Source organism: Mandrillus leucophaeus, unplaced genomic scaffold (assembly GCF_000951045.1).
Source record: "Mandrillus leucophaeus isolate KB7577 unplaced genomic scaffold, Mleu.le_1.0 Scaffold523, whole genome shotgun sequence".
In the NCBI taxonomy this organism is placed as follows: Eukaryota; Metazoa; Chordata; class Mammalia; order Primates; family Cercopithecidae; genus Mandrillus; species Mandrillus leucophaeus.
The window spans coordinates 191,283-216,131 of record NW_012105620.1 but is presented as its reverse complement, the minus strand read 5'-3'; the positions used below and the strand labels follow the sequence as shown (position 1 = coordinate 216,131).

The following is a 24,849-nucleotide window of genomic DNA, read 5'->3' as shown; positions in this document are numbered from 1 at the left end:
ATTAATGCCAACTTCAGTCCTAGCACCAAACCAGCTCCCCGTTCACAGTCACCAGTTTCTGCATGTCATAGGTTACGGTATGTATTAGTCTGTTTTCATGCTGCTGATAAAGACATACCCGAGACTGGGTAATTAGTAAAGAAAAAGAGGTTTAATGGACTCACGGTTCCACGTGGCTGGGGAAGCCTCACAATCATGGTGGAAGGCGAAATGTACATCTTACATGGTGGCAGACAAGAGAGAATGAGGACCAAGTGAAAGTGGTTTCTCCGTATAAAGCCATCAGATCTCATGAGATTTATTCAGTACCATGAGAACAGTATGGGGGAAATTGCCCCCATGATTCAGTTATCTCCCACTGGGTCCCTCCCACAACATGTGGGAATTGTGGGAGCTATAATTCAAGATGAGATTTGGGTGGGGACACAGCCAAACCGTATCACTGTACAACAGGGCCTTCAAGGGAAAACCTTGTTTAACACAGGACCACTGACCCATAGGAAGGGGCTTAACCTCATCATTTGTGGAGGCTTTTTTTTGAGCAAAAAGGCATATGATATATTTAACTTACCCACTTTTACTTTAAAAAATAGCAAGAAAAATTTACTACAGACAACAAATAATGTAAAATAAAATGTAGCTTCATATGATGGCTGGTTAAGGGAGATATTTGAGAGGAAGGCAGATGGAATGAGGAGGGGGATGAAGCAGAAAGTAGGAAGGAGAATGGGAGAAAGAGAAATATGTTAATTTTGCTAAGTCCTTGAGTGACAGAGATTTGATTTTTAAGTACATACTAAAACTGTCTTAAAGAATGAACAACTTTTTAGATCAAAAGTGAAGGGACACTGCCAAGTTTTTGCAATAACTGAGGCAAGCTAAAAATTGCTTGAAATATTCTTGAAAGCCTCTTATGCATCACATTTTTCAAGAACAAAATTGCTTTATGACTCTGGAAAATGTGAGTATGACTTTTTTTTTTTTACAGAGAAAACATATTCTGTTTTGATGGACTAACATTGCCTTCTAGGAACTCTTTTTGATATGCTGTTTAAAATTTTTTAAAGCTATATTGAAGTTTTGCAACACTGGGCACAAATTTCATCAGCTCAAGGAGTTTTCTCCAAGAATTAAATGAAAGCAAGATCCAGCCCTGGAACCTAGAATTTTCCTACCCTGGTCTATAGATTATAAATCACCCTGCTTCCGTTTTTGATAATCTATAATCCATTTTCCACACAGCAGCCAGAGTTTCAAACCCTGAATTCTCTGCTTAAAAGCCACCAGTGACTTTTATTATATTTTAAAGAACATCCAAACTCCTTCCTATAACTTTCAAGGTCTTTCATCATCTGTCCCTTACTGACCTCATTTTTCCTACTGCTTTCTGCCCCAATTTATCTTCCTTACCTTGTTCCTGCTTCAAAGCTTTTGCATCCACTGTTTCTTCTGCCTGGAATGCTTTTCTCCATGGTTTTACATGGCTGGATCCTTCTCACTATTAAGATCAGCTTGAATTGTACTCCTTCCTTGGACACCTTAGCTAAAGTTGCTGTCTGGACACAGTGGCTCATGCCTGTAACTCCAGCACTTTGGGAGGCCAAGGCAGGAGGATCACTCAAGGCCAGGAGTTCAAGACCAGCCTGGCCAACATGGTGAAACCCAGTCTCTACCTAAAATACAAAAATTAGCCGGGCTTGGTGGCAGGCACCTGTAATCCAAGCTACCAGGGAGGCTGGGGCAGGAGAATCGCTTGAACCCAGGAGGCGGAGGTTGCAGTGAGCCAGGATGTACCACTGCACTCCAACCTGGGTGACAGAGTGAGACTCCTTCTAAAAAAAAAAAAAAACACCTAAAAATTAGCTGGGCATGATTGATAGCTTGCACCTGCAAGTCCTAGATACTTGGGAGGCTGAGGCAGGAGGTTGCTTGAGTCCAGGAGTTTGAGGCTACAGTGAGCTATGATCATGCCAGTACACTCCAGCCTGGGCGACAGAGCAAGACCCATCTCAAAAAATATATATAAAAATTAAAAAGTAAGTGCTCAATAAATATTCACTGAATGAATGCTGTTGGAATGAATGCTGCCAGGAGAAGATGCCTCGATGGGGAGCCACAAAATTCTGTGTTTTGTTTTTGTTTTTGTTTTTGAGATGAAGTTTAGCCCTGTCGCCCAGGCTAGAGTGCAATGGCACGATCTCGGCTCACTGCAACCTCCACCTCCCAGGTTCAGGCGATTCTCCTGCCTCAGCCTCCTGAGTAGCTGGGATTACAGGTGCATTCTACCACACCCAGCTCATTTTTTGTATCTTTAGTAGAGACGGAGTTTCACCATGTTGACCAGGCTGGTCTCAAACTCCTGACCTGGGGGCTTTTTAGTGGAAAGAAATGGAATTTAATTGAAAGAAAACTAATAAGAAATTGTGTTGCTGAAGCTACTAGAAGAAAAAGTTAATCATTGATTTTTGTAAAGGAGGTGAGGAACTCACTACTGACTTTTGTTCTTTCTTTTTCAAAGGTGTTTTTGAGATTATCCTTATAACTTCTCTGATTGGTGGAGGCCTTCTTATTCTCATTATCCTGACGGTGGCATATGGTCTCAAAAAACCCAAGTGAGTCTGCAGACAACAGTGGGTGCCTTAAAAATCAGGGACAAAAAGGGGTTGAAGTCATCATAGGTGCTTCGTAGGAGAGGGCACTCTACCATTAAGGGGTGTTCATTCATTTATTAACTTGGTGCATATTTATGGAGGTTATTAAAGGCCACGCTCAGTGGCTCATCAGAATTCTTACCAAGCAAAAGCACTTTCGTTTCCCAGAGCTCCATGCCCAGGTCTAGGCCTTTTTGAGGCCAGGAGAGTGCCAGCTGCCCCACAGACTCTGTCTGCTCCATTTGCCATCTGAGACTGGAGTTGGAGAGCAGGCCCTTTCTCTCAGTGTCTAGCGGGGCCCCGGCTGCAGCAGGAGGCCTTCTTGCAAGCTTCTGTCTCAGGCAGAGCAGGGAGCAGTGTCTCCATGGTGTTGGGGTGCTGGCCAGTCGTCTGCAGGTGCAAGCTTGTTGCTTGCTTGCAGTGCAGTGAGGGTCTGGGTGCAGGGGCCTTTGCCCTGCTTGCCCTGGCCACTGTGGGGAAGAAAGCACATCTTCAGGGTCTTACACTTTCTCTCTGCAGTGAGCTTTATGGCATCCTAATGGTCCTTCCCTGGTTGAGCTCCAAATTAGACAGCTGTGAGTCATCTCTGTCAAGCAGCTGCACTTAGTTAAGCTAATATCAACCTCAGTTACCAACTGTAGGTGGTAACCAAGCCACCAGCATAGATGCTTGTACATTATACACTTAAGTAATCATTTTGATCTTAGCATGCATCAGAATCAGGCCTCATCCCCAGAGTTTCTGATTCAGTGGTTCTAGGGTAAAGCCCCAAATTTGCATTTCTAACAAGTTCCCAGGTGATGCTGCTGCTGCTGCTGCTTGGGACCACACTTCGAGAACCATTGCAGGAAAGTGTGGGTAGCTTATAAGGTTTGTAAAACCTTATAAACTTGTCCTTCCCAGAGGATAAGCCTCAAAGGAATGACTCTGTGATGGTGCAATTTACAGCATTGGGGTAGGTATGGAGATGCCCGGATGGGAGAGAGGGGAAGATAAGCTTTGTATGGGGAGTCTCCTTTGATCACATCCCACAGAGAACTTGCAATGTCACTCCCCAGCACACAACGCAGAACAACTCCACTTTCCCAGATTCTATCAGGCAGACATGCCCTTATTTAGGAGGGAAACTTACAATTCCCTTTAGCACAGCCTCACTCTTTTGACTCAGCCGTACGGTGCTAATGCTTCTTGGATTCACCTCCCATCTTAAAATCTTCTCTCTCATTAGCAAATTGACTCACCTGTGTTGGCCCAGTGTTCCCAACCCTGCTGAAAGTAGTATAGCCACATGGCGTGGAGATGATTTCAAGGTAAACTCTTCTGTTTTTATTAAGGAAATCATCGTCGTGGGAGGTAGACAAGGTGAATGGAGATGGGGAAGAGTCCTAGGCTGAGCTTTTATGGAGGTTCACATCAAGAGAACTCGAGTTGAAAAGTCTCAGGGAATGGCAGGCGGGGCAGATGGAATCAGCCTTCCTGGAACGACTTTGACCTCAGGCTTTGACAAGAGGAAAGGGCTTCACCAGGCTCGTGAGGACCCAGTGTGTTCCCAGGTGGAACTGGTCCCATAAAGGATGCTGCAGAATAAAGACATTGGCCCTACCCTTCCGTACCCGATGGGCTAGAGAGAGAGACGAGGCCTGGCTATAGGATTTGAAACCATTTACAAAGCAGCCAAGAGCACATTACTCTAAAGACTGCCTAAATATCACCAGGGAATGCTGGTGGGCATGGCAGTCTGAGGCTGCCTCATGTTGTTTTTCTCAGGTTGGGGACATCAGAGTCAGGCTTTGGCTTTATTTAACTGGCACTGGGGTTTTCTAGTGAGTATTCCTTAACTAGAAACCCTCCATTTTCATAAATTTTTAAGTGGAAAACTGTTAGGGAAATTTTAAGGTTTAATTTCTTGCTTACGTAGAAACAAGCCCAATCAAATATAACCTTTAAATCCTTACTACTGAAAGGCTGTTTCCAGTTTTTCCTTGATGCACAAATTTTAAATATTAGTCCTTGTTCCAACTCAGAAGTCTTTTTTGAGCATGGGCATTTTGTTATAATGGGCTTTCTTTCTATGTCCTCCTCTTACCAGTCCGGTATACTGGACTGATTTATACCATTTACTTTCCTGCTTATTTAATGTCATTTAGAGAGTAAACGGATTCATAGGCAGTGCTCTCTGATAACTAACATGCTTTTTGAATAATCTGCAGGTTGGGCCTCTAGAGTCAGCACTTATTAATCACTCACTACATGCCAGGCACTGGGCTAGGCCCTAGGGATACAAATGACAGAGTCACTGTCCCTGCCATGAGGCCACCTCTGATATTCTGGTGAGGTTGAACAAGTCTGACTCTATGATGTGGTTTTTCCATCCCTAAGAGTTGTAATTTTGGTGCTTCCATCTTAACTGGGGTTTTGTGAGCATGGGATGATGTGGAAAACAGCCTTGCACACTCTAGCAGAATACATTGTTTGAATTGGCTGGGTGCGGCGGCTCATGCCCATAATCCCAGCACTTTGGGAGGCCAAGGCAGCAGATAACTTGAGCTCAGGAGTTCAAGACCAGCTTGGGCAACATGACAAAACCCCATCTCTACAAAAAATAAAAAAATTAGCCAGGTGTGGTGGTGTGCGTCTGTAGCCCCAGCAACTCAGGAGGCTGATGGGAGAGAATTACCCAAGGCTGGGAAGTTGAGGCTGCAGTGAGTGGTGATCATGCTACTGCACTCCAGCCTGGGCAACGGGAGTGAGACCCTATCTCAAATTTAAAAAAAAATTATATACATATATAAAAATATATTTAAAACATTGTTTGAATTCAGGGCACTGTTTCTCAGGAACTGTGCCACTCCTTCCAAGCTCTGTGGAAGGGCATATGGAGAGGGTTGGGCACCACTTCTGGGCCTGGGAGGAAGGTGGGGGCTGTTCCGGAGGTGGGCATTTGCTGTCCCAAGCCTAACAAGTTTTTGGCTATGTTATGTGTGACTTCTAAATGACTACTTGGGATGTCCCTTTTTCTTTGCCAGGATAAGCTAAACCTGAAGGAGTCTGATGACTCTGTGAACACAGAAGACAGGATCTTAAAACCATGTTCCACCCCCAGTGACAAGTTGGTTATTGACAAGTCGGTGGTGAACTTTGGGAATGTTCTGGAAGAAATGTTCACAGATGAAGCCAGAACGGGTCAGGAAAACAATTTAGGAGGGGAAAAGAATGAGTACGTGACCCACCCCTTCAGGCCTGACTGTCCCCTGGGGAAAAGTTTTGAGGAGCTCCCAGTTTCACCTGAGATTCCTCCCAGAAAATCCCAATACCTACGTTCGAGGATGCCAGAAGGGACCTGCCTAGAAGCCGAAGAGCAGCTTCTTGTTTCTGGTCAAAGTCTAGAAAGTCTAGCACCAGACCATGTGTGGGAGGCAGCGGCCCCAAATCCGTATTTGAAAAATTCAGTGACAACCAGGGAATTTCTTGTGTCTCAAAAACTTCCAGAGCACACCAAAGGAGAAGTCTAAATGCGACCATAGCATGAGACCCTCAGGGCCTCAGTGTGGATGGCCCTTGCCAGAGAAGATGTCAAGACTCAGCATGCAGCGCTTGCTTGGCCCCGCCACATCCTGCCTGGGTTCAAGTCTCCCCTGCCCTTGAGCTGCCAGTTGAACTTGGTCGGCACAGGTGTGACCTTGTGCTGGGAAGAAGCGATGGTGATAAGCCCAAGTTTTGGAAAGGAACAGCAATCTCTTTTCTTTTGTTCGGATACCAAGCTCTCACAGAAGCTGTGCCTCCTGACAGATTGGCTTTGGAGGAAGGGCCCAGGTTCTGAGCCCAAAGGACCCCCAAGGTGGACATACCTGTTCTCCTAGGAATTGGGTCATGGTACCAGCCTTTGCTGGGGCTACGCCTCAGAGTTCCAGAGGCCTTTCCCTGCTGCCAGAGGACAGCTGTTTTGTTGGCTTTTGGGTGGTTTGGGCTCTGGGCTTCCCCTACGAGGTAGCCCTGAAGCCTTCCTCTCTCCCCACAGTTGGGGCTGGAGGTGGAGTGGACCTTCCTAAGGGGGTGCCTGAGGCTCCTCACATCCTCTTAGATCTCAAGTGTCTGTAGCAACACCACACCTGAGAATCCTCACCTCCAATTTAGAGTGCATTGACTACTAAAAAATCAAGGAATGGGGAGGGCCCTGGGGAATGCACGCTGCCGGGCACAGCTCTGTCCAGTCTCCAGGGGCTACTTCCCAGCTGCCACTGCCCTTCTATTCAGCACCCAGCCTGGGAGCAGAAAGGCACCTGACATTGCAGTGGTTGTCAGTATGAGGGGACGCTGGCCCCTCATACTGGCTCAGAGCCCAGGAATGCTTACTGAACATATCCTTAAAAGGCCTCTTCCTGGATGCAGCAGGGCAGGGCCTGGGAATATGCAATGCTTAGCAGCTTTGCAACCCCAGCAGGAGGACTTCTTCTCCTTCGCTCTAGCTGAGCACAGAGCTTGTGACTATTAGTGGAGCCTTTCACGAAAGTGTGGATTGCTGGCTTCAGCACTGAGATGATACTGGGCTCCTCCTGTAACTACAGTGACAGAGTCAGCTGTGACTCCCTTGACCTTTGTGGGAGGTCACTAGGAGCCCGGTGAGATCAGGGCAGGCGAGACAATGAGTGACTGGCCCAAGGTGCAGTGAACCCAGCACTTGCCAGCCAGGAAGGCTGATGGTATTTTTTCTAGGCGAGTGTGAGGAATCAGTACTAGGATTGCAGGCATGAACTTCGCAAGCCACCCACTCAGGTGTGCAAAACATCACTTTACTTTCCTAAAACTAATTGCTAGCCTGAAACCTGAAACTTCAAAGTAACCTCAGCCCAGTATGATGATTTCGGAGTTGTCTTAGGTTTGTGACTCAGTCACATTTGGGGTTTTGCCCTCCCGTGTCCTGCCTGGGACTGGCTCTGAGTGCCGAGGATGTTCAATGGCGCAGCATCTGTCGGGCAGTTGGTCACTCAGTGGAGTCCTCTGGGTCATGTATTTGTCCAGCTGTGGTTTTGACTCTGGCCTCGTGTATTTACTATGGTCCCTCCTGTCCCCGTTGGGTCACCTGCCATTCACCTTAGCCAATTGCTGCCTCGTTGCTATGGGTACAGGAAGGTGTGATTGCTCTCTCAAAGCTCCGTCCTCATTAACATCTCCAGCGGCTGCAGCCATCCCCCAACCACCCCACCCAGGACTCGGTACTGCGGTTTACAGAACACTGACTTCTGGTACAGCAAGGAATGAGGGAGGCCCTAGGCAGGGTACTGGGGAATAGGACGCTAGGGCAATGCCCCTGACGCTTTGTCCTGCACTCAGGTCCAAGTGTAGGAAGGGACCAAACAAAAGGGATGCGTCCTATTCTCACACCGCCCCTGATGTCTGCTCTCCCTGCTCGCCACCCCTTCTGTGGTGTGGGCTCTTCTGTGAGCCCACTGTCCCCAGAGTTCCAGATGGAGCCTTTGGCAACCCCACCTTCGGATTCGTGAACATACGGGGAGATTCTAGCCTTGCCTCCTGTCTTGGTCCGAGGATGGGGGAGGGCACAGGTACTCCCACAGCTGTTCTTTCAACCCTCCTGCCCACCCGTAGTTGGGGGAATTTTCTCAAATTCTGTGGGAGGTGGGTGAGAAGAGAGCCTGGAATTAGTTTTCACAAACTTGTCTGTCTCACACCTGGATGTAGATGCTTTTGAACCTAAAATCTAACAATTTGATGGGAGAGAAAATGGATCCCCAGTGGCTCCTGTGAGTGGATTCCAGAGATAAGTACGTTGCCCTCTGGCCTCTGCTCCTTCATCATCAAAGCCGGAAGCGTCTCCTGCTGGACAATTTGCAAATCCCCACCCAGGCCTTCCTGTTTCATTTCTTCTTCCTTTCTCTCCTCTTGCCCCTATCTTCTGCTTTGTTCCCCCACTGCCAGAGCTTCTCATCTTTTAACACTTCCTATTGTTTTTCTTGTTTCTCTTCATTCCTTTCTCCCCTTCCATCAGCCTCCTTTGATCATTTTCCATGGTTTTATTACCTTTGAGGGGTGGGAAGGTGGTGTCTCTGTTTCTCTCTAGATGGGAGGAGCTGTTTCTGTGAGTCCCCAAAACGCACTGGTGGGCCACACACTTAGCTCTCTTGAGCAGATTCACAGGATGCGAGCCTCAGAGTTCAGAGCGCTGGTTTCTTCCTCTCCTGGATTGAGTCACCAATTGTCCCAGCTCTGGGCACCCGGGACTGCCTCTGTGACTGGAGAAGGGCATCTGTGTTTTCCCTGTTTACTGTCAGAGACATTGTGAGGACACAAACAGGAAGACTTGTGTTTTAGCAAGGTCATTAAAAATGGATAAAATTCCTGTTAACCAGTTTTCTGAGTCCCTGGGATCCATGCAGACAGCTAGGTTAGTGGCCTTTCTTTAACAGTAAGAGCAGAAAATTTTTGAAGAATGACAGAGAAGCCAATCTGTGGCTTAAATAAAAAGACCACAAGTTCCTTCTGGTGTCTTGGGACGCAGCGGTGTGAAAACAGCATGCAAGGGTCTGGAGGAGGCAGGAGATGGGGAGTGATGAAAAAGGAGAGGCCCCCAGCATGGATCCCTCCGGCCACTCTGCTGATGCTCCGGGTGCAAGGAAAGCCTGTGCTGGCCAGTCCACCCCAGTCTCATTCTGTCCCCATTTCCCGCATGCCCCTAGTTACTCCTGCTGCAGGAGGCACCCTGCCGCCCAGGCACTGGCCCACAGGCCACAGCCAGGCCCTGTTTCTGTAGGTTCATGAACTAAAAGCCACAATGACCCGTTTAGATGGTTGAAAACAAAAAGAATAACATTTTGTGACAAGAGGAGTCCATGAAATTCACATTTTAGTGTTGACAAAGTATCATTGGAACACAGCCATGCCCATCGTTGACCTGTTCCCTGTGGCGGCTTGCCCCTACAAAGGCAGGGTTGAGTAGTTTCAACAGAGTTTTTCCCACAAAGCCGAAAACATTTATCCTTTGCAGAAAAAATTTGTGGACAATTTTTTGTGGGGTACGGTGGACACCTACCGCAACCCACAGACGTGAAACTCAGACTGCCACTGTGTTTCAACTTTGAAATTAGCTGCAGATTAAAAAGAAATCAGGATATGTCATTCTGAATTTCCGACCAAATAGGGACTGCCTTCTTTGAAGGGCCCACACACACTGGTTTCCCACCAGCCCTCCTAAATTCCTGTCCCCTTCCCATAGCTAAGGCTGAGAGTTGGTGGCTTACACCAGTGGTTTTTCAACGGGAGTGATTTTGACCCCCAGCCGCCAAACCTCAGGCATTTGGTGATGCCTGGAGATATTTTTGATTGTCACTACTGGGAAGGTGCTACTGGCATCTAGTGGGTAGAGGCCGGCAATGCTGGAAATTATCTTACAATGCACAGAACAGCCCTCACGACAAAGAATTATCTGGCAGAAACGTCAGCTGAGGCTGAGAAGTCGTGGCCTGAACTACCTTCTGCCTTCTAGATCCACACACAGCATTCGCATGGGTGAGACTCACCTCTAGGTGTCCCCTCTTTTTTCTAATTTAAAATTTGTTTTAAATTCAACTTTACAACAATAATCCCAAGAGTTTTAAATAGCAATTATTTGTCATGCTTAATTAACTCCTGACGTGATCTGTGTGCACCTGTACACATTTTCAGCTAATTGCAAATCATACTGAATACATTATGTTCTCCCTTTACTTTCAGTTATTTCATATATAAAAATTCATGCATGAGCAAAGCATTTTGAACGTCCACGAAGAACCCCATGGCATGCTGGCATGGTGTGGTTTGCTAAGGCATCCCTTGGTCGATAGGATTCGTTTAAAGTCCTCCTAGTATACAGTGCAATGCAATACCCATTTATCTTTTCTCACCTTTGTCCTGTCTCTTTGGGGCTGTTTTTTCAAAAGTGGAATTGCTGGGTCAGAATTTTATGGTTGTCACATTTTGCATGACTGTGTCGCATCAAAGGTTAAGCTGATTTATAGTATCACCAGATATGTCTGACGGATCCTTTGTCCTTTTCCACTGAGAATCAGCTGTCTACCACTGTGAACTTGATTTTGTCAATTTATCGGGAATAGTTAATGAAACTTTATAGTTATTTGTATTCCTTTAATCCTTATGAAGCTAAACTTTTCCCATTTTTATTTTATTGTTGCCATGTCCCAGTGTTGACATTACAGAATGTTCTCTGCCTCCATGCTCCTGGGGGCATTGAGAGACCAGCTGAGTTGCTAGAAATAAGAGGGACTCAATAGGCCCTCAGCACAGCGGGTGGACTTTGCCACTTGGTTGACTTTTAAAATACTTGTTTTTGTAGGGCATTTGAAAAAGAAATTTCACACTGGTGTATTTTGTTAATTGTTTTTATGTAAATGTTGATTATTGACAAGCCTACCTGTAATCAAAATATGTAGTGTGGTCAGTGTCTTGCACTCTTATTGTGGCGGGTGGGGGGTGGTGGTCCTGAAGAGTGGAGTATGACAAAGGATAACAGCAGTCCTCATTCCCTCAGGACACTGGAGTCAGTGAGGAGAGAGTTTGCTCTGAAGCAAACAGCTTCAATCTATGCAGGAAGAGTCCCCCGGCCACACTAGCCCTTGACATAGAGCTCTATGCAGCGCTGTCCTGCCCAAGACGCTTGCTGTGTGCTGATGAGAAGGGCTGGGGAGAGGCGAGGGGCAGGGGAGGGGCAGAACTCCACAAGAGGGCAAAACCTGCATTCAGCAACGCTCTTGTGGCTGTTCACGGGAAGTGAGATACATGTACTATGCATTTCATTTTTAGGAATAGAATTCTCTCTTCCTGCCCAACTTCAATATAAGTGTGGACTAAAATGCCAGAAAGGTGTCCTGTGGTCTGCACTTTAAAGTAGAAGTAAAAATATGCAAACTAGAAAGGACATGCAGAGTTTTCCGACTAGGAAGACTGAGTCTGTGGCCCCAAGAGAACCATCTCTGAAGACTGGGTATGTGGTCTTTTCCACACATGGACCACCTACGGATGCAGTCTGTGATGCATGTGCATGAGAAATCTGTTATTAAGTAGAATTTGAAAACATAGTTATGCTAATAGGAACAGCTTTTAAAATGCTTTTGTATTTGAGCCTTCCATACAAAAAAGCCATAATACCATTTTCATGTAATGCTATACTTCTATACTATTTTCATGTAATGCTATACTTCTATATTAAAGTTTTACCTACTCAGCCAGGTGCAGTGGCTCACGCCTTTAATCCCAGCACTTTGGGAGGCCGAGGTGGGTGGATCAGGAGGTCAGGAGTTTGAGACCAGCCTGGGCAACATGGTAAAACCCTGTCTCTACAAAAAATACAAAAATTAGCCAGGCGTGGTGGTGGCGGGCGCCTGTAATCTCAGCTACTCGGGAGGCTGAGGCAGGAGAATCACTTGAACCAGGGAGGCAGAGATTGCAGTGAGCCAAGATCATGACACTGCACTCCAGCCTGGACAACAGAGCAAGACCCTGTCTTAAAGCTTTACCTACTCAGCTATCTAAACTGAGACTCCACAATGTAAATACGTGAGAGATCAGGGGAGCCTGGTGGCTATGGGAAAGGGCTCCAGGTGACCAGGACTCGGCAGCTCATTACACTCTTTGCTGCAGGAAATGACTCCTGCCTGCATTTCCTGTGGAGGATCCGGGGCCCACACCTGGGCTCTCATTGTCTTCCTATTCCAGACTCCTTCCCACTCCTGGAGCTCCTCCGGGTCTCAGCTCTCTGCTCTGAGGCGACACCACCCGTGGAGCTCCCTGACTTGTTCCTCTTCAGGCTTCCAGGAAACCTCAGAGTGGCAGGTGCCTGCTGTTTTCTCTGTCTCCCGCCCACCCCACCATGGCCTCTCCTGTACTTTCAATTTCTTTTTCTCTAGCCATTCCCTCCCTTCAGCTTCTAAACACACTTGGGTCACCTCCATTAAAGAAAGAAAGAGCCCCTGGATCTTCCTCTCCCTCCGGCTTCCCACAGACTCTGTCACAGTGCAGGCTGTGGTTTAAAGGGAACGGGGTCCACAGCCCGTCTGGCAGCTTCTCCAGGCAGCTGAACTTGTTTCCATTTTTTTGGTAGTGAGACAATTGCACTGCTAGAACTTTCTAGAGGTGTAGAAAGCAGGGAGTCACTCTGAACCCATTCTGGTTAGGGGGACTGCCTGATTAAAAAAAAAAAAGTGTAGAAAGCAAGCCCTTGAGAGCAAACAATTTTGGAACAAGGAATAAGGACACCAGAACAGACTGGTAAGTATCCAAATATATGCCAAACATTCATCATGATTCTAGGAGAAGCCCTGGGGCAGGGCGACATTCACACGCAGTGACCCCTGTTCACCACTAAGCTTATGAAGAACCATTTACTGGCATTTAGCGCTAGGTGCTGTGCTCAGGGCATGGCACGCAGTACCCGGTAAGCCTCACAACTGCATTGTGAGTAGGTAGCCCTGGCCAGTGGCAGATGAGAAGGCTGAGCTCAGAGGCTACGTGACTTGGCGGAGGCTCTCTGAGGCTGTACACGGGAAGTGGGGGGCGGGGGTTGGAGCCCAGACCTTTGACTTTCCTTGTGCTTTTCTACCTCGGGTGAGTAAGATGACCAAGGGATCGGGGAGATCAAGAGGAGCGGAGACTCCAAGGGGTGCAGGGCCTACAAGGACCTCTTTTTGGTGAGACATGTAGACCATTCCCCTCTCCCCTGGGTGCCTGCAAAGCTCTTGATACTGGTTTTAGAGCCAGTGAAGTCTAAGAGAAATGCTGACGGCAGGTTGGAGGGGGTGGGAAGGGGCACCATGTCCATATTCACAGCCCCGGTGACAAGAAGACAGAAGCCCTCAGGGACCCTGAGCTTCAGAAGGGTTTACAATGGCTCCAGAAGCAAGAAGTTCCATGAGAGTGTAGAATCTGTAAGCACCTCGAGGACCTGGGCAGGGCAAAAGCAGGTCTGCTGGAAGAGTGGATGTCCCATGACTGTTGGAACAAGGTGCCTCCTCCCACTCCTTGGGGCAAAGCGAGACTCGTCTCAAAAATAAAAATAAGTTATTGGCTCATGAGTTACACTTTCAAAGAGTCCACAGACTTAGTAAGGATTCGTGTCCTCTTGCCGCTCTAACACATTTCCATAAGCTCAATGCCTTAAACAACAGGAACTGATGATTTCACAGTTCTGCAGGTTGGAAGTCGCACTGGGCTACAGTTCAGGTGTTGGCAGGGCTGTGTTCCCCTCTGGAGGCCATAGGGAAGAGTCTTCCTTGCCTGCTCCAGTCCTAGGCGATGCCTTTATTCCTTGGCTTGCGGCTCCTTCCTCCGTCCGTGGACCAGCACAGACGGCTGGCTCTCAGTGTTGCCTCTCTCAGTTCTACAGTCACACTTGCTCTGCTTGCAGGGCCTGGGCCGCACAGCATGAAGGCCCCAACTAAAGCCTCCCTGTCTGTGTGGGGACTTTCTCCTGAGATGCCAGGTTTGTCCTCTTAGGAGTTCCTGGCCCATAGAAGACTGTGGCCATATAGTCTTACGTGAGATCAGAACCCAACGGGAGCTTGATGGGAACTGAGCCCAGAAACCCATCAAAATCTCATCTTATTGTTGTCAAAGCTATAGAGCCTAGAAAACCTGGCCCTAGATCCATGGCCCAGGGGGCTCACTAACAGTGCCCCTAGAATTAGACATCCCAGGTCCCTGGCCCAGCTGGATTCCCGTAGGCCTTGCTCCGCAGGGACAGGATCCTGAGAGAACAGGAGGGGCAGGCTCTGGGGGTAGAACCAGGGGCTGCCTTGGCTGACTGGGCCAGTGGAGGCCTTGGCCCATCAGAACCTCAAGAGCGGGCCCCTGGAAGGCTGAATAAGGGAAAGTCCAATAATAGTAAGGTCCAAATGAACTTTCATCTGAATTCAGAATTCTTCAGGATTAGCAAGTGCTGCAGTTTGTGCAGTGCTCAGGGGTCCATGAAGGTGTACCCCAGTTAGTGAAAAGCCTAGGGTGCTGGTTTAGTCAAAACCACGACTGCATACGTGCACCTCACACATCTCCCAGGGACTTGATTTCAAATGTTCCTTCACAGGAAACAAGCCACAGGACACAAAACACTTCCAGTTGGCCTTTTGAAAGAATAATATATATTTACTTAGAAACAAAATTGCAGTTTTCCCTATGAGTCAGCAAATGCTAAGGATTCTGGATGTCAAATACCTCCCAAGCGTTTTATCAGCCAGACTTTGTTGTCCTTCAGGAAAAACTATGAGTTCCAGGAAAAATGACAGGCATGCAGGATGCCGATTTCCTTCCTGATGGTAAGAGAGCAGCCTCCTAAACTGACGATTTCATGACATCTCAGGGGCTGGTTCCAGAGAACACCTTACTTTAACCAAAGGGAGAATGTGCTGTCCAAAGGCATCTTCTCTTGAACCCAAAGCAATGTTTTCCCATCATATATCAGAATTTTCACTCTTTTCTAGATCCTTATCCCCTCAGTACCCCTTCCCCACCAAAAATATAAAACAAGAAATTTTTTTTTTAAGTCTTTTTTTTCTTAGAAACATGGTCTAACTTTGTGGCCCAGGTCAGAGTGCAGTGGTGGGATCATGGCTCACTGTACCTCCATCTACTGGGCTCAAGGAATCCTCCCACTTCAGCCTCCCACATAGCTGGGATTATGCCACGACACCCAGCTGATTGTTTTGGTTTTTTTTTTAGAGATGGGGGTTTTGCTTTGTTACTCAGACCGGACTGGTCTTGAACTCCTGGCCTCAAGCAATCCTGCTGCTTCAGCCTCCCAAAGTGCTGAAATTACAGGCATGAGCCACTGCGCCCGGCACAAAATCTTCCAAAAAAGAAAACAAAATGAAAACCCCAGGAGTCCTGAATATCATCCTTCAAATCCTCCTGACCTCCTTGTTTGGGAGAGCCCTGAGTGAAGGAGCTCAGGACGGTACCCCTGAGGCCCGCACTCCAGCCTGGGTGACTGAGCATGGGTGACCCGTCACTGTGCTGCTGACAGCAGAGTGGACTTGCAGGGCTTCCAGATGGGCACCTTCCCTGTGAGAGCATCTTTATGCCTTAGGCTGAGTCCCTTGTCAGAGTCAGGGCTTAGCTAGCTTAACAGGTGGGAAGCTAACTTAACTCACGGCATGTTTACAAGTGTGATAACATTGATAAATTCTAAAATAACAAAGCTAATTGTATTAGTCTCTTCTCACACTTCTAATAAAGACATACTCGAGACTGGGTAATTAATAAAGGAAAGAGGTTTACTGGACTCACAGTTCCACGTGGCTGGGGAAGCTTTGCAATCATAGTGGAAGGCAAAGGGCATGTCTTACATGGCAGCAGGCAGGAAAAGAAGGATAACCAAGTGAAAGGGGAAACCCTGTATAAAACCATCAGATCAACCAGAGGCCGTGGCTCCCGCCTGTAATCCCAGCACTTTGGGAGGCTGAGGTGGAGGATCACCTGAGATCAGGAGTTCGAGGCCAACCCGACCAACATGGAGAAACCCTGTCTCTGTTAAAAATACAAAATGAGCCGGGCATGGTGGTGCGTGCCTGTAATCCCACCTACTCAGGAGACTGAGGCAGGAGAATCACTTGAACCTGGGAGGCGGAGGTTGCAGTGAGCTGAGATCGCGCCATTGCACTCCAGCCTGGGTAACAAGCGTGAAACTCCATCACAAAAAACAAACAAACAAAACAAAACAAAAACACCACCATCAGATCTGGTGAGACTTATTCGTTACCACGAGAATAGTATGGGGAAACTGCCCCCATGATTCAATTATCTCCCACCTGGTCTCTCCCACAACACGTGGGAATTATGAGAGTACAATTCATGATGAGGTTTGGGTGGGGACACAGCCAAACCATATCACTGGCCTGGGAGCCTGCCTCTCTGTTGCCAGCTGAATAGAATATCTCTGGCTGAGTGTTGCAATGCAAATGCCCTGCTAGCATCTAATTGGAGACCATTGCGGAGGCCACTCAGGGAACTGCTACTTACTTGGAAGCAGGGTGGTCCCAGGTGGAGGGCATGGGGTTGGGGTCAACTTGGCCTGTGGGTGGAGAGGCAGGAAGGCACCTGCAGGCTGACAGGACCCAGCCGTGGTTTCCCCTCATCCATATTTCTTGTTAGAGCTGGTCCCAGACTGGGTGGTGTGACGCATTGACAGGTAATCCTGATGGGCCCTGCTGCAGTTTGCTAAAATGAGGTCTGGTGAGTGAATCTGACGCTTTGGGTGGTTCTGTGTCCAACCATCACCTGGACCCTCCTGTGAACACCTTCCCACTGTCACCGAAGGTATTGGGCCACGCCCAAAGTGTCCCAATTCTGAATGATGTATTTGTATAGGGATGAGGTTAGGAATGGAATCTCAGGTTAAGTCCCCCAAAAGCAAATCCTGAGACAAACATCCAGGTGTAACTAATTCATCCAGGGCATATTCCCAAGAGAAACTGGTGAGCGAGTGAGGGAGGCTTGAGAGGAGGGGAAGACGCCAGGGCAGGGTGGGGTTTCAGGCAGAGCCCTGCAGGGCAGCGCCAGTCTCATTCCCAGATGATGCTGGAGGTGAGTGACTCAGTCCTCGGTGTGTGTCCTCCCCAGGCAAGGGGCCTGGGCTGTCACACTCCTAAGCTCCTCAGTCATTAGTAACAGCCATCCCCACAGGGTATGAAACCTCCAGGCACCTTCGACTGTGTGCTTGGAGGCCCGGGGTCAGGCTCAGGTAGCCTGAGGGAAGCTGTGGAAAGATAGCTGCAGGTGCCCACAGTGGGAAGCAAAGCCCAGGGAAGCTGGTGGAGATGGGGGCGGATCCTGTTGCCAGATTTGGCAACACAAAATGCAGAGAACGTATTTACAAAACACGCACCAGGTACTAGCCTATGTGTTTTTCAAAGACTATCTTGTTTAATCCCAGCCTGGCCAGCTCTGGAGTCGGTGCTCCCCTATTTTTTTTTTTTTTTTTTGAGACAGAGTTTTGCTCTTGTTGCCCAGGCTGGAGTGCAATGGTGCAATCTCGGCTCACTGCAACGTCTACCTCCCGGGTTCAAGTGATTCTCCTGCTTCAGCCTCCCGAGTAGCTGGGATTACAGGCATGCGCCACCACGCCCGGCTGATTTTGTATTTTTAGCAGGGACAGTGTTTCTCCGTGTTGGTCAGGCTGGTCTCGAACTCTCGACCTCAGGTGATCCACCACCTCGGCCTCCCAAAGTGCTGGGAGTACAGGCGTGAGCCACTGAGCCCAGTCCAGTGCTCCCCTATTTTGAAGGTAGAATGTAGTCGTTTGAAGCAGGAGCACTGGGGTCAGACCAAATTTTAAGTCCCAGCTTTGCTCCCTGCTCCTCTGTTGCCTTCCACGAGTTCCTCAACCTCTCTAAGCCTCAGTTGCTTTATCTGTAAAATGGGTGAAATAGTATCACCACAACAATTGGGGCAGTGAAATGAAGCCATGATTCTACCACTTCTTTCTACCACGGTCTGCTGCACATGGTGCTTGGCACATAGTGAGCGCGGGGAGAATTACCGCGGCGCTTGTCGTCATCACCACAGATGAGGTAACTGAGGTGAGAAAAGCCCATGCTGTTTCTAAAGGGCGGCTTTGCATTGGTTTTCATTTCCGTGTGGGGCCAGGGGAGGGGCGGACTCTGGGGAGGTATGAACCCAGCTGTGAGTGTCTAGGGCAAGAGTCCCCTATTTTCCAGCCCTCTCTCAGGGTCACCTTCCTGATACTCTCCACAAACAAGAAGGGGTCTGCCCAGGCTGGAGGACCCCAGAACCTCACGGCAGGCCTGGGGGAGGCTAGGCGGTGGTGCTGGAATAAAGGAGGAGGCATGGAGGAGAAGCTGGGCAGGGGATTGTCTAGAATTGTCCAAAAAGAGGAAATGAGCTATTTCTCAGCTATTTGCCTTTAGTGCTCATCTGGAGATGCCATTGTTAGGGTCCCAGGCCAGTCCCACAATCTAGAAACCCTCCCTCCCCACCTCTGGTAGACACAGCCAGAGTCGTGGCGTGGACACCGCATGAGCCTCTGCAAGCAACGCACAGGCCTCCTCAGGAGGGGAGGCGCCACCTGGTTTCTGGAGCCTCAGGCCTCCCTCACCCTCTGCAGGATGCTTCTCCTTGGACATGGTGTCCCCAGGCTTGGGAGCAGCTACCCTTCCTTCGCGTTCCTGGCTCGTTGCCCCTCTCTTTCCCTGGAGCCTTCAGCTAACCAGTCGCCTCATCTGGCAGCGCTGCTCCTGAGCTGGCTTAGATTTCCTATTTTCCTCCTGGCCTCAGCCCCCTTCAGACTTCACCCCGATGAGAAAAGGGCTCGTGAGTAGTGTCCTGTCCCAGGCTTACCCTCTCTAGTCCATTCCTCAAGTAGGTGCCACAATAATCTCAAAGACAAGAAATGTGAGAACTGGAATAGTCCCCATCTCATGGGATGAATGACAGAAAGCCCAGCTCCCCAGCTGATGACATCGTCACCAAGCAGGGCCTGGACTGGGGCGAGTCTAGGGCTCACAACAGAAGGAGGTGCTCGCTCTCGGGGTCGGCCAAGGGCACTGAGTGCCTCCCATGACTGTGTGCCCTGGGTACCTCTCTTGTCTCACCCACTGTGTTTCTTACTCTTCTCTCTGCTACGGGAGGCCCTTTGACATCACCAGATTGTGAGCTTTCGTTTATCATGGAATCAGGAGAAAATCTGACACCTGCAGAATTATCTGCACAAAGAAAGCCTCCTGGTTTGGAAATGGGGCTGGCTTACATTCACACATGACTCTATTGGAGAAGACAGAAACCTGTTTGATGTTGCCTTGTGGTTGGGTTGTGGTTGGACGGGCACAGTGGCTCACAACTGTAATCCCAGCACTTTGGGAGGCCAAGGCAGGAGCATCGCTTGAGGCCAGGATGTTGAGGCTAGCCTGGGCAACATAGTAAGACCCTGTCTCTACAAAGCTTTTTTTTAAAAATGAGCCAGGTCTGGTGGCCCACGTCTGCAGTGCCAGTTGCCCGTGGGGCTGAGGCAGGAGGATTGCTTCAGCCCACGAATTCGAGGTTGCAGTTACGTAAGAGTGTATCACTGCACTCCAGCCTGGGCCACAGCGTGAGTCTGTGTCTCAAAGAAAAGGTGGTGATTAGACGTCTCTTTTGAACCTGCCTCAATTAAGGTCAGAGGTCTATGATTAGGTGCCAGCTTGGGCATTCATTTCTGTCCTGGGAGCAGGACTGTAAGATGACCTCCCCACGAGCACTTGAGCATGGGTTGTAGATAAACTCATCTGTGTCCCTGCTGGGGCTGATGGAGATACGAGGACTGAGGGATCCTCCTTGCTTGAAGTCACATCTTTGGCAAAGGGCTGGAAGAGGGCAGGGAATATCTGGATGTTCCTCAGAGGTCAACCAAAATTCTTGTGGCCAGTCCTGAAATATAAGTCTCATTGTAACAATAGGAATTATAGTTTAGTCTGACCCAGAGAACTGAGGCAACATTAATTGAAAATAGTTTGTGCACACTGCTGGCTCTCCTCGTCACCAGCTCATGCCTGCATGACAAAATTCTACAGAAGAGGGCATCCCGGATGAGCACAGCTTTTTGCCTGAACATAAAATGTTTTCTGAAAAATCTTTCCCCCAAAAAGAGGGAGTCCGTTAGCAAAGTACTTACAAAGTTTCTCATATCACAGTTTCTCTCTTCTTGTTTATTTGTTTATTATTTTTCTGAGACAGATTCTCGCTCTGTCACCCAGGTTGGAGTGCAGTGGCATGATCTCGGCTCACTGCAACCTCCACCTCCTGGGTTCAAGTGATTCTCCTGCCTCAGGCTCCCAAGTAGCTGGGATTATAGGCACACACCACCAAGGCACACACCACCAAGCCCTCAAGCAGTCCCCTAATTCAATCAGCCGGGCTAATTCTTTTACTTTTAGTAGAGATGGGGTTTCACCATGTTGGCCAGGCTGGTCTCAAATTCCTGACCTCGTCATCCACCTGCCGCGGCCTCCGAAAATGCTGGGATTACAGGCGTGAGCCTCTGTACCTGGCCTCTCTTCATTATTTAAACACAAAAGTTCTGTTTGTGAAAGACCCATTCACCAAAATGACATCATCCAATGTTAATTTTTAATTTCGAGAGGCTCATGGAGATCACCAGAAGGAACTGGCATAAAAGGAGACAAAGTCATAGAACAGGGATTTAGTCATTATTCCTGGGATATGATCTCAATATTAACTAGGTTAGATTTCAGTGTAAAGTTTTTTAAAGACCATTTTAAAAAGCAAAATGGTAAGAGGTTACATTATTGGGATGGGGGAAAGTCTCTTAAGATAAAAGTGGATACTTAAGGCTTGAATACTGTTTTCCATGACAGCATCGTCTGCTGTCTCTCACACAACTAGATAGAAATGTTAGGAACGAGCTCCCAAAACCTGTGCCAATGATTCACAAAGGGGATCTGGTAATGATGAGGAAGGACCTCAGTGTTCAACTGCAGGTGAAGAGTTGCATGGAACTATCATGAGGTACGAGTGAAAAAAATCAATTCTGTATTTCTGCATTGTTCCACATCATCTTACTTAAAATACGGATCATAGGCAGACATCTATTTAATCAACATCTGTAAGGCTTACACAGTTAAGTTGTCCAAAAACTTTTCTTAGGATCTTCTCATTGAGGAATTGGGGGATTGTTCTGTATTTGGGGCTGCCTGGTGTTTGGCCAGGGGTTAGTCGTAGTCTGCTTTGTGTGGCCCGAGCCTGCTTGCACTTTCTGATGTGTTCTTAAGGCGGAGCCTGATCCTGGTTCACTCCGTCTTCCTCGCTGTCCTTTGATAACCCACAAACCCAGCCTTTTCTCCTGTGCTGTTGGAAAGTTTACTGGCCCCTCTTCTCTGGACCTCATTTTCCTTGTCCAGGATGAGGAGTTTGGACAAAATGATTAGTAAGGATCCATCCAACTTTAATTTTCTCTAAATTTTTGCTTTTGGATTGAGTATGTATTTTGCTTCAAATGAAAGCTCTTGCCGAGGCATGGTGGCTCACAGCTATAATCACGGCAATTTGGAAGGTCAAGGATGGAAGATGGCTTAAAGCCAGGCATTTGAGACCAGCCTGGGCAACACAGTGAGCCTGTGTCTACAAAAAAAAAAAAGAAAGAAAGAAAGAAAAATTAGCCAGGCATGGCAGTGCTGCTTGTAGTCTGAGCTACTTGCAGGCTGAGGTAGGAGGACTGCTTGAGCCTGGGCAGCAGAGCAAGACTCTCTCTCGGTGGGGGTGGGGGAAGTTCTTGCCTGTAGCCAGGGTGGGATGGGAATCAGGAAATGATCCCAGGTTGGAGGTGCAGAGGAGGCAGATTCCTGACTGCCCATGGCACTGTGCAACTCTGGATTAGATGAAACCTGAGACATATTTTAAACTTTTTTTTAAATTAAACATAACCTGTTTATTCACCCACTTACTTCTTCATATAAGCAAGCTCTGCCAAACACCAAGCACTATGCTGGGCCAGGAGAGGACTGAGCCGGGGCCTCTCTCCAGAGGCCCAGCAGTAGGTGTCAGGGTATAGAAGGCCCTTAACTCAGGGGGAAGGAGAGAGGAGAATGGAAGATTTCCCTGAAGAGGGTATCTATTTAAGTTGATTTTTGGTGAACCGGTAAGAATTTCCCAGCTTAACAGGAACTGGGGACTGGAGAACATTCTATGAGAGGAAATCATGTGCATGGGCTAGGTTAGAAGAAACTCAGTATGTTCCGGAAACTACAAAGTGTGGAGCTAGGGGGTTGGAAAGGTCTAGCGAGGCCCCAAAAGGACAGAAAGCAAGCATGGGGAATGAGGTTAGCACAGCGGGGCAGCAGCAGGCAGCCCCTCTGGGAGTGGCAGGAGATGGAGTGGAGTGGCTGGCGGCATTGTGAAGGTGAGGCAGGCTGGGACAGGTGCTTGCGCTAGGCAGCAGGCCCGGGGAAGTCTGCCGACAGAACCACCTGGGACTGGACCGTGGACTGAGCACCCAGGAAAGGCCCCTGCCAGAGATCCTCCTGTCACTAGTTGCCATGGGCTAGATTCCACCATTAGAGGAGTCTTTCTTTGGCCAGAAAAATGAGACTCTAGGGGTCATGTGAGGGTGCATTCTCAGGAAAGTGGGACACATTGACGTCTTTGGCAGGTGTTGCTCTATAGGGTCAGAGCAAATGTATGTGCTAGTAGGGGTGGGGAGCCGGCCGAGGAGTAAACCTTGAGGGCATAAGGAGAAACACTGCTCTGGGCTCAGTTAGGACACCTCAAGGTAGGCAGTGGCAGGGGGCTGCTTGAGGGCATGAGGTGCCTCATATTCACAAACAAGGGTGGTGGGGAGGGAGACGACGAGGGGAAGAGAACCTCAGAGGAGTTTGAAGGGCCTGGGAAGCAGATGTGCATTCTCCACAAGTTAGCCAGGGCATGACATCATCAAGGATTTTGCTTAAGTGGTTGGGTACAATTGGCGTACACATCAAAGAATGCGGACTTTGGATCAGGTTGGAGTTGGAACTCCACTGTTTGTCAACCACATGACCCTGGGCAAGTTATTCAACCTCTTGGAGCCTGCGTTTGTAAATGGTGCAGGTATTTACCTCATAAGTTTCTAGGATTTCATAACCCACAGTAAACACTTCATAGATGGCATGTATTTGCTCACCTTTGGACACCCTGCTCCGGCATGTGGCCCCCAGCAGGTGATCAGAAAAGTCTTCTGGTTCATTTGAAGAGGAGCGGTCCTGCACCCCCAGCAACAATGTCTAGTCTCGATTCTGACCGTGGCAGTTAGAGTTTCTTGGGGGTCCTTTCTAGGCACTAATGCTGGCTGGGTAGCCCTGGTGTTCATATGTCTAGATTGAACAACTGGCAAAATCCACACTGACCTGAAGAGTGGCTGACTTTTCATTCTCGGAATGCTTATGCAGAATTATGGTTTCTACTGTCAGAATCTCAGTGCCTTTTTATTTAAATATTCCCCTTCACGCCATGCATTTAAAAGCATTATCCCTCTCATAGAAGCTTATAGAGCCTATTTGCTAGAATTTTCTATGAATTCATTTAAAAGCTATCATTAGTCAACAGGCTGCTTCTGGCTACAGGCAAGACTGCAAGGAAAACCCTTCCCTACAGGGACAGGACCCAGATGTATACTTAATAGTTGTGTCTTGGACCTGTTACTAAGTGAAGAGTGTTCTAGGAAAGTAGGCCTGGACTGAGGTATTAGATTTCTAGTCAACAGGCCAGTCTCATTCAGTTCAAACCAGCACTCTGGGGGAGAAACCACTTGTGGCCACTGAATTACTCTGGCTAGCCTGTCTTAGGACCATCCACAGCCAGGGCTAATGAGACAGCTGAAGAGAGAGAAATACTTTACCTGAGGGTTTTGTTTTTTTTTGGGGGGGGGCTTTTATTTTTGTGTTTGTGGATTACCACCATGTATCTCACCATGTTATCCCAGAAATACTCCCAATTTCATACAGAATGCACAGATGTTTAAGTAAGAAGCCATTTAAGTGAGGGGATAACTCTCACTAAAAAAACTCAAAAATAAGAAATGACAATTCTAGATAAACTTTTTTGACATGTAAAATGACATAACCATAGTCACAGGGAATAGAAGAATCAGGTTTGAATGTCCACAGGTTTCTAAAACTAAGCTCTGGCTTCATATCTGTCGAAAATCTTTAGCGGTTGGGGAAAATAGCTGTATTTAAAAATAAATATTGAATTTTGAGTTGAAAGGTAGATTTTCCTCCCTCGATGGAGACAGAACTTTTAAGCTATGGAGAACCCCAGCAGCCTTTCCATGATCTAAGTTGTCCAAGAGCCAACCCCAATCAGCAGCAACAAGACTCGAGCTGTTCACCCTGATTCCGAGTTGGCTGAGCTTCATGCTGCTTCCACACATTCTTCTTTTTCTACCTCAGTTCCTCTTTGCTCGTATTCTGTTCACTCCATTAACTTGCCCAAGCACTGGACTTAAGTATGGAAGAGCCTATACATAGTTGTAATATGTTTCATATTTTGAAAGTGTAGAAGAAGTTTGTATTAATTTAAAAAGAAAAAGCTTAAATGGAAAGTTAAGCAATCCTGAACAAGGAAACTGTTTCACTGCCTTTGGGCTAGGGAAAGAGGATGCTCTCAAGGAATTACATATCTTTTCCAAAGCAGGATGGACTGTATCCATCACACA

The 24,849-nt window shown here is 47.9% G+C and overlaps 1 protein-coding gene across 1 annotated transcript in view; it reads left to right on the top strand.

Moving 5' to 3' along the window:
- Positions 1-6,379, top strand: part of IL31RA (interleukin 31 receptor A) — a 53,266-nt gene extending 46,887 nt beyond the window's left edge. Inside the window, exons 11-13 of the mRNA XM_011996746.1 lie at positions 2,519-2,612; positions 3,880-3,961; positions 5,678-6,379. Coding sequence (XP_011852136.1) covers positions 2,519-2,612; positions 3,880-3,961; positions 5,678-6,163 — 662 coding nt within the window. The 3' untranslated portion in view covers positions 6,164-6,379. The remainder of the gene's footprint in view (positions 1-2,518; positions 2,613-3,879; positions 3,962-5,677) is intronic.
- The last annotated feature ends 18,470 nt before the right edge of the window (positions 6,380-24,849 follow it).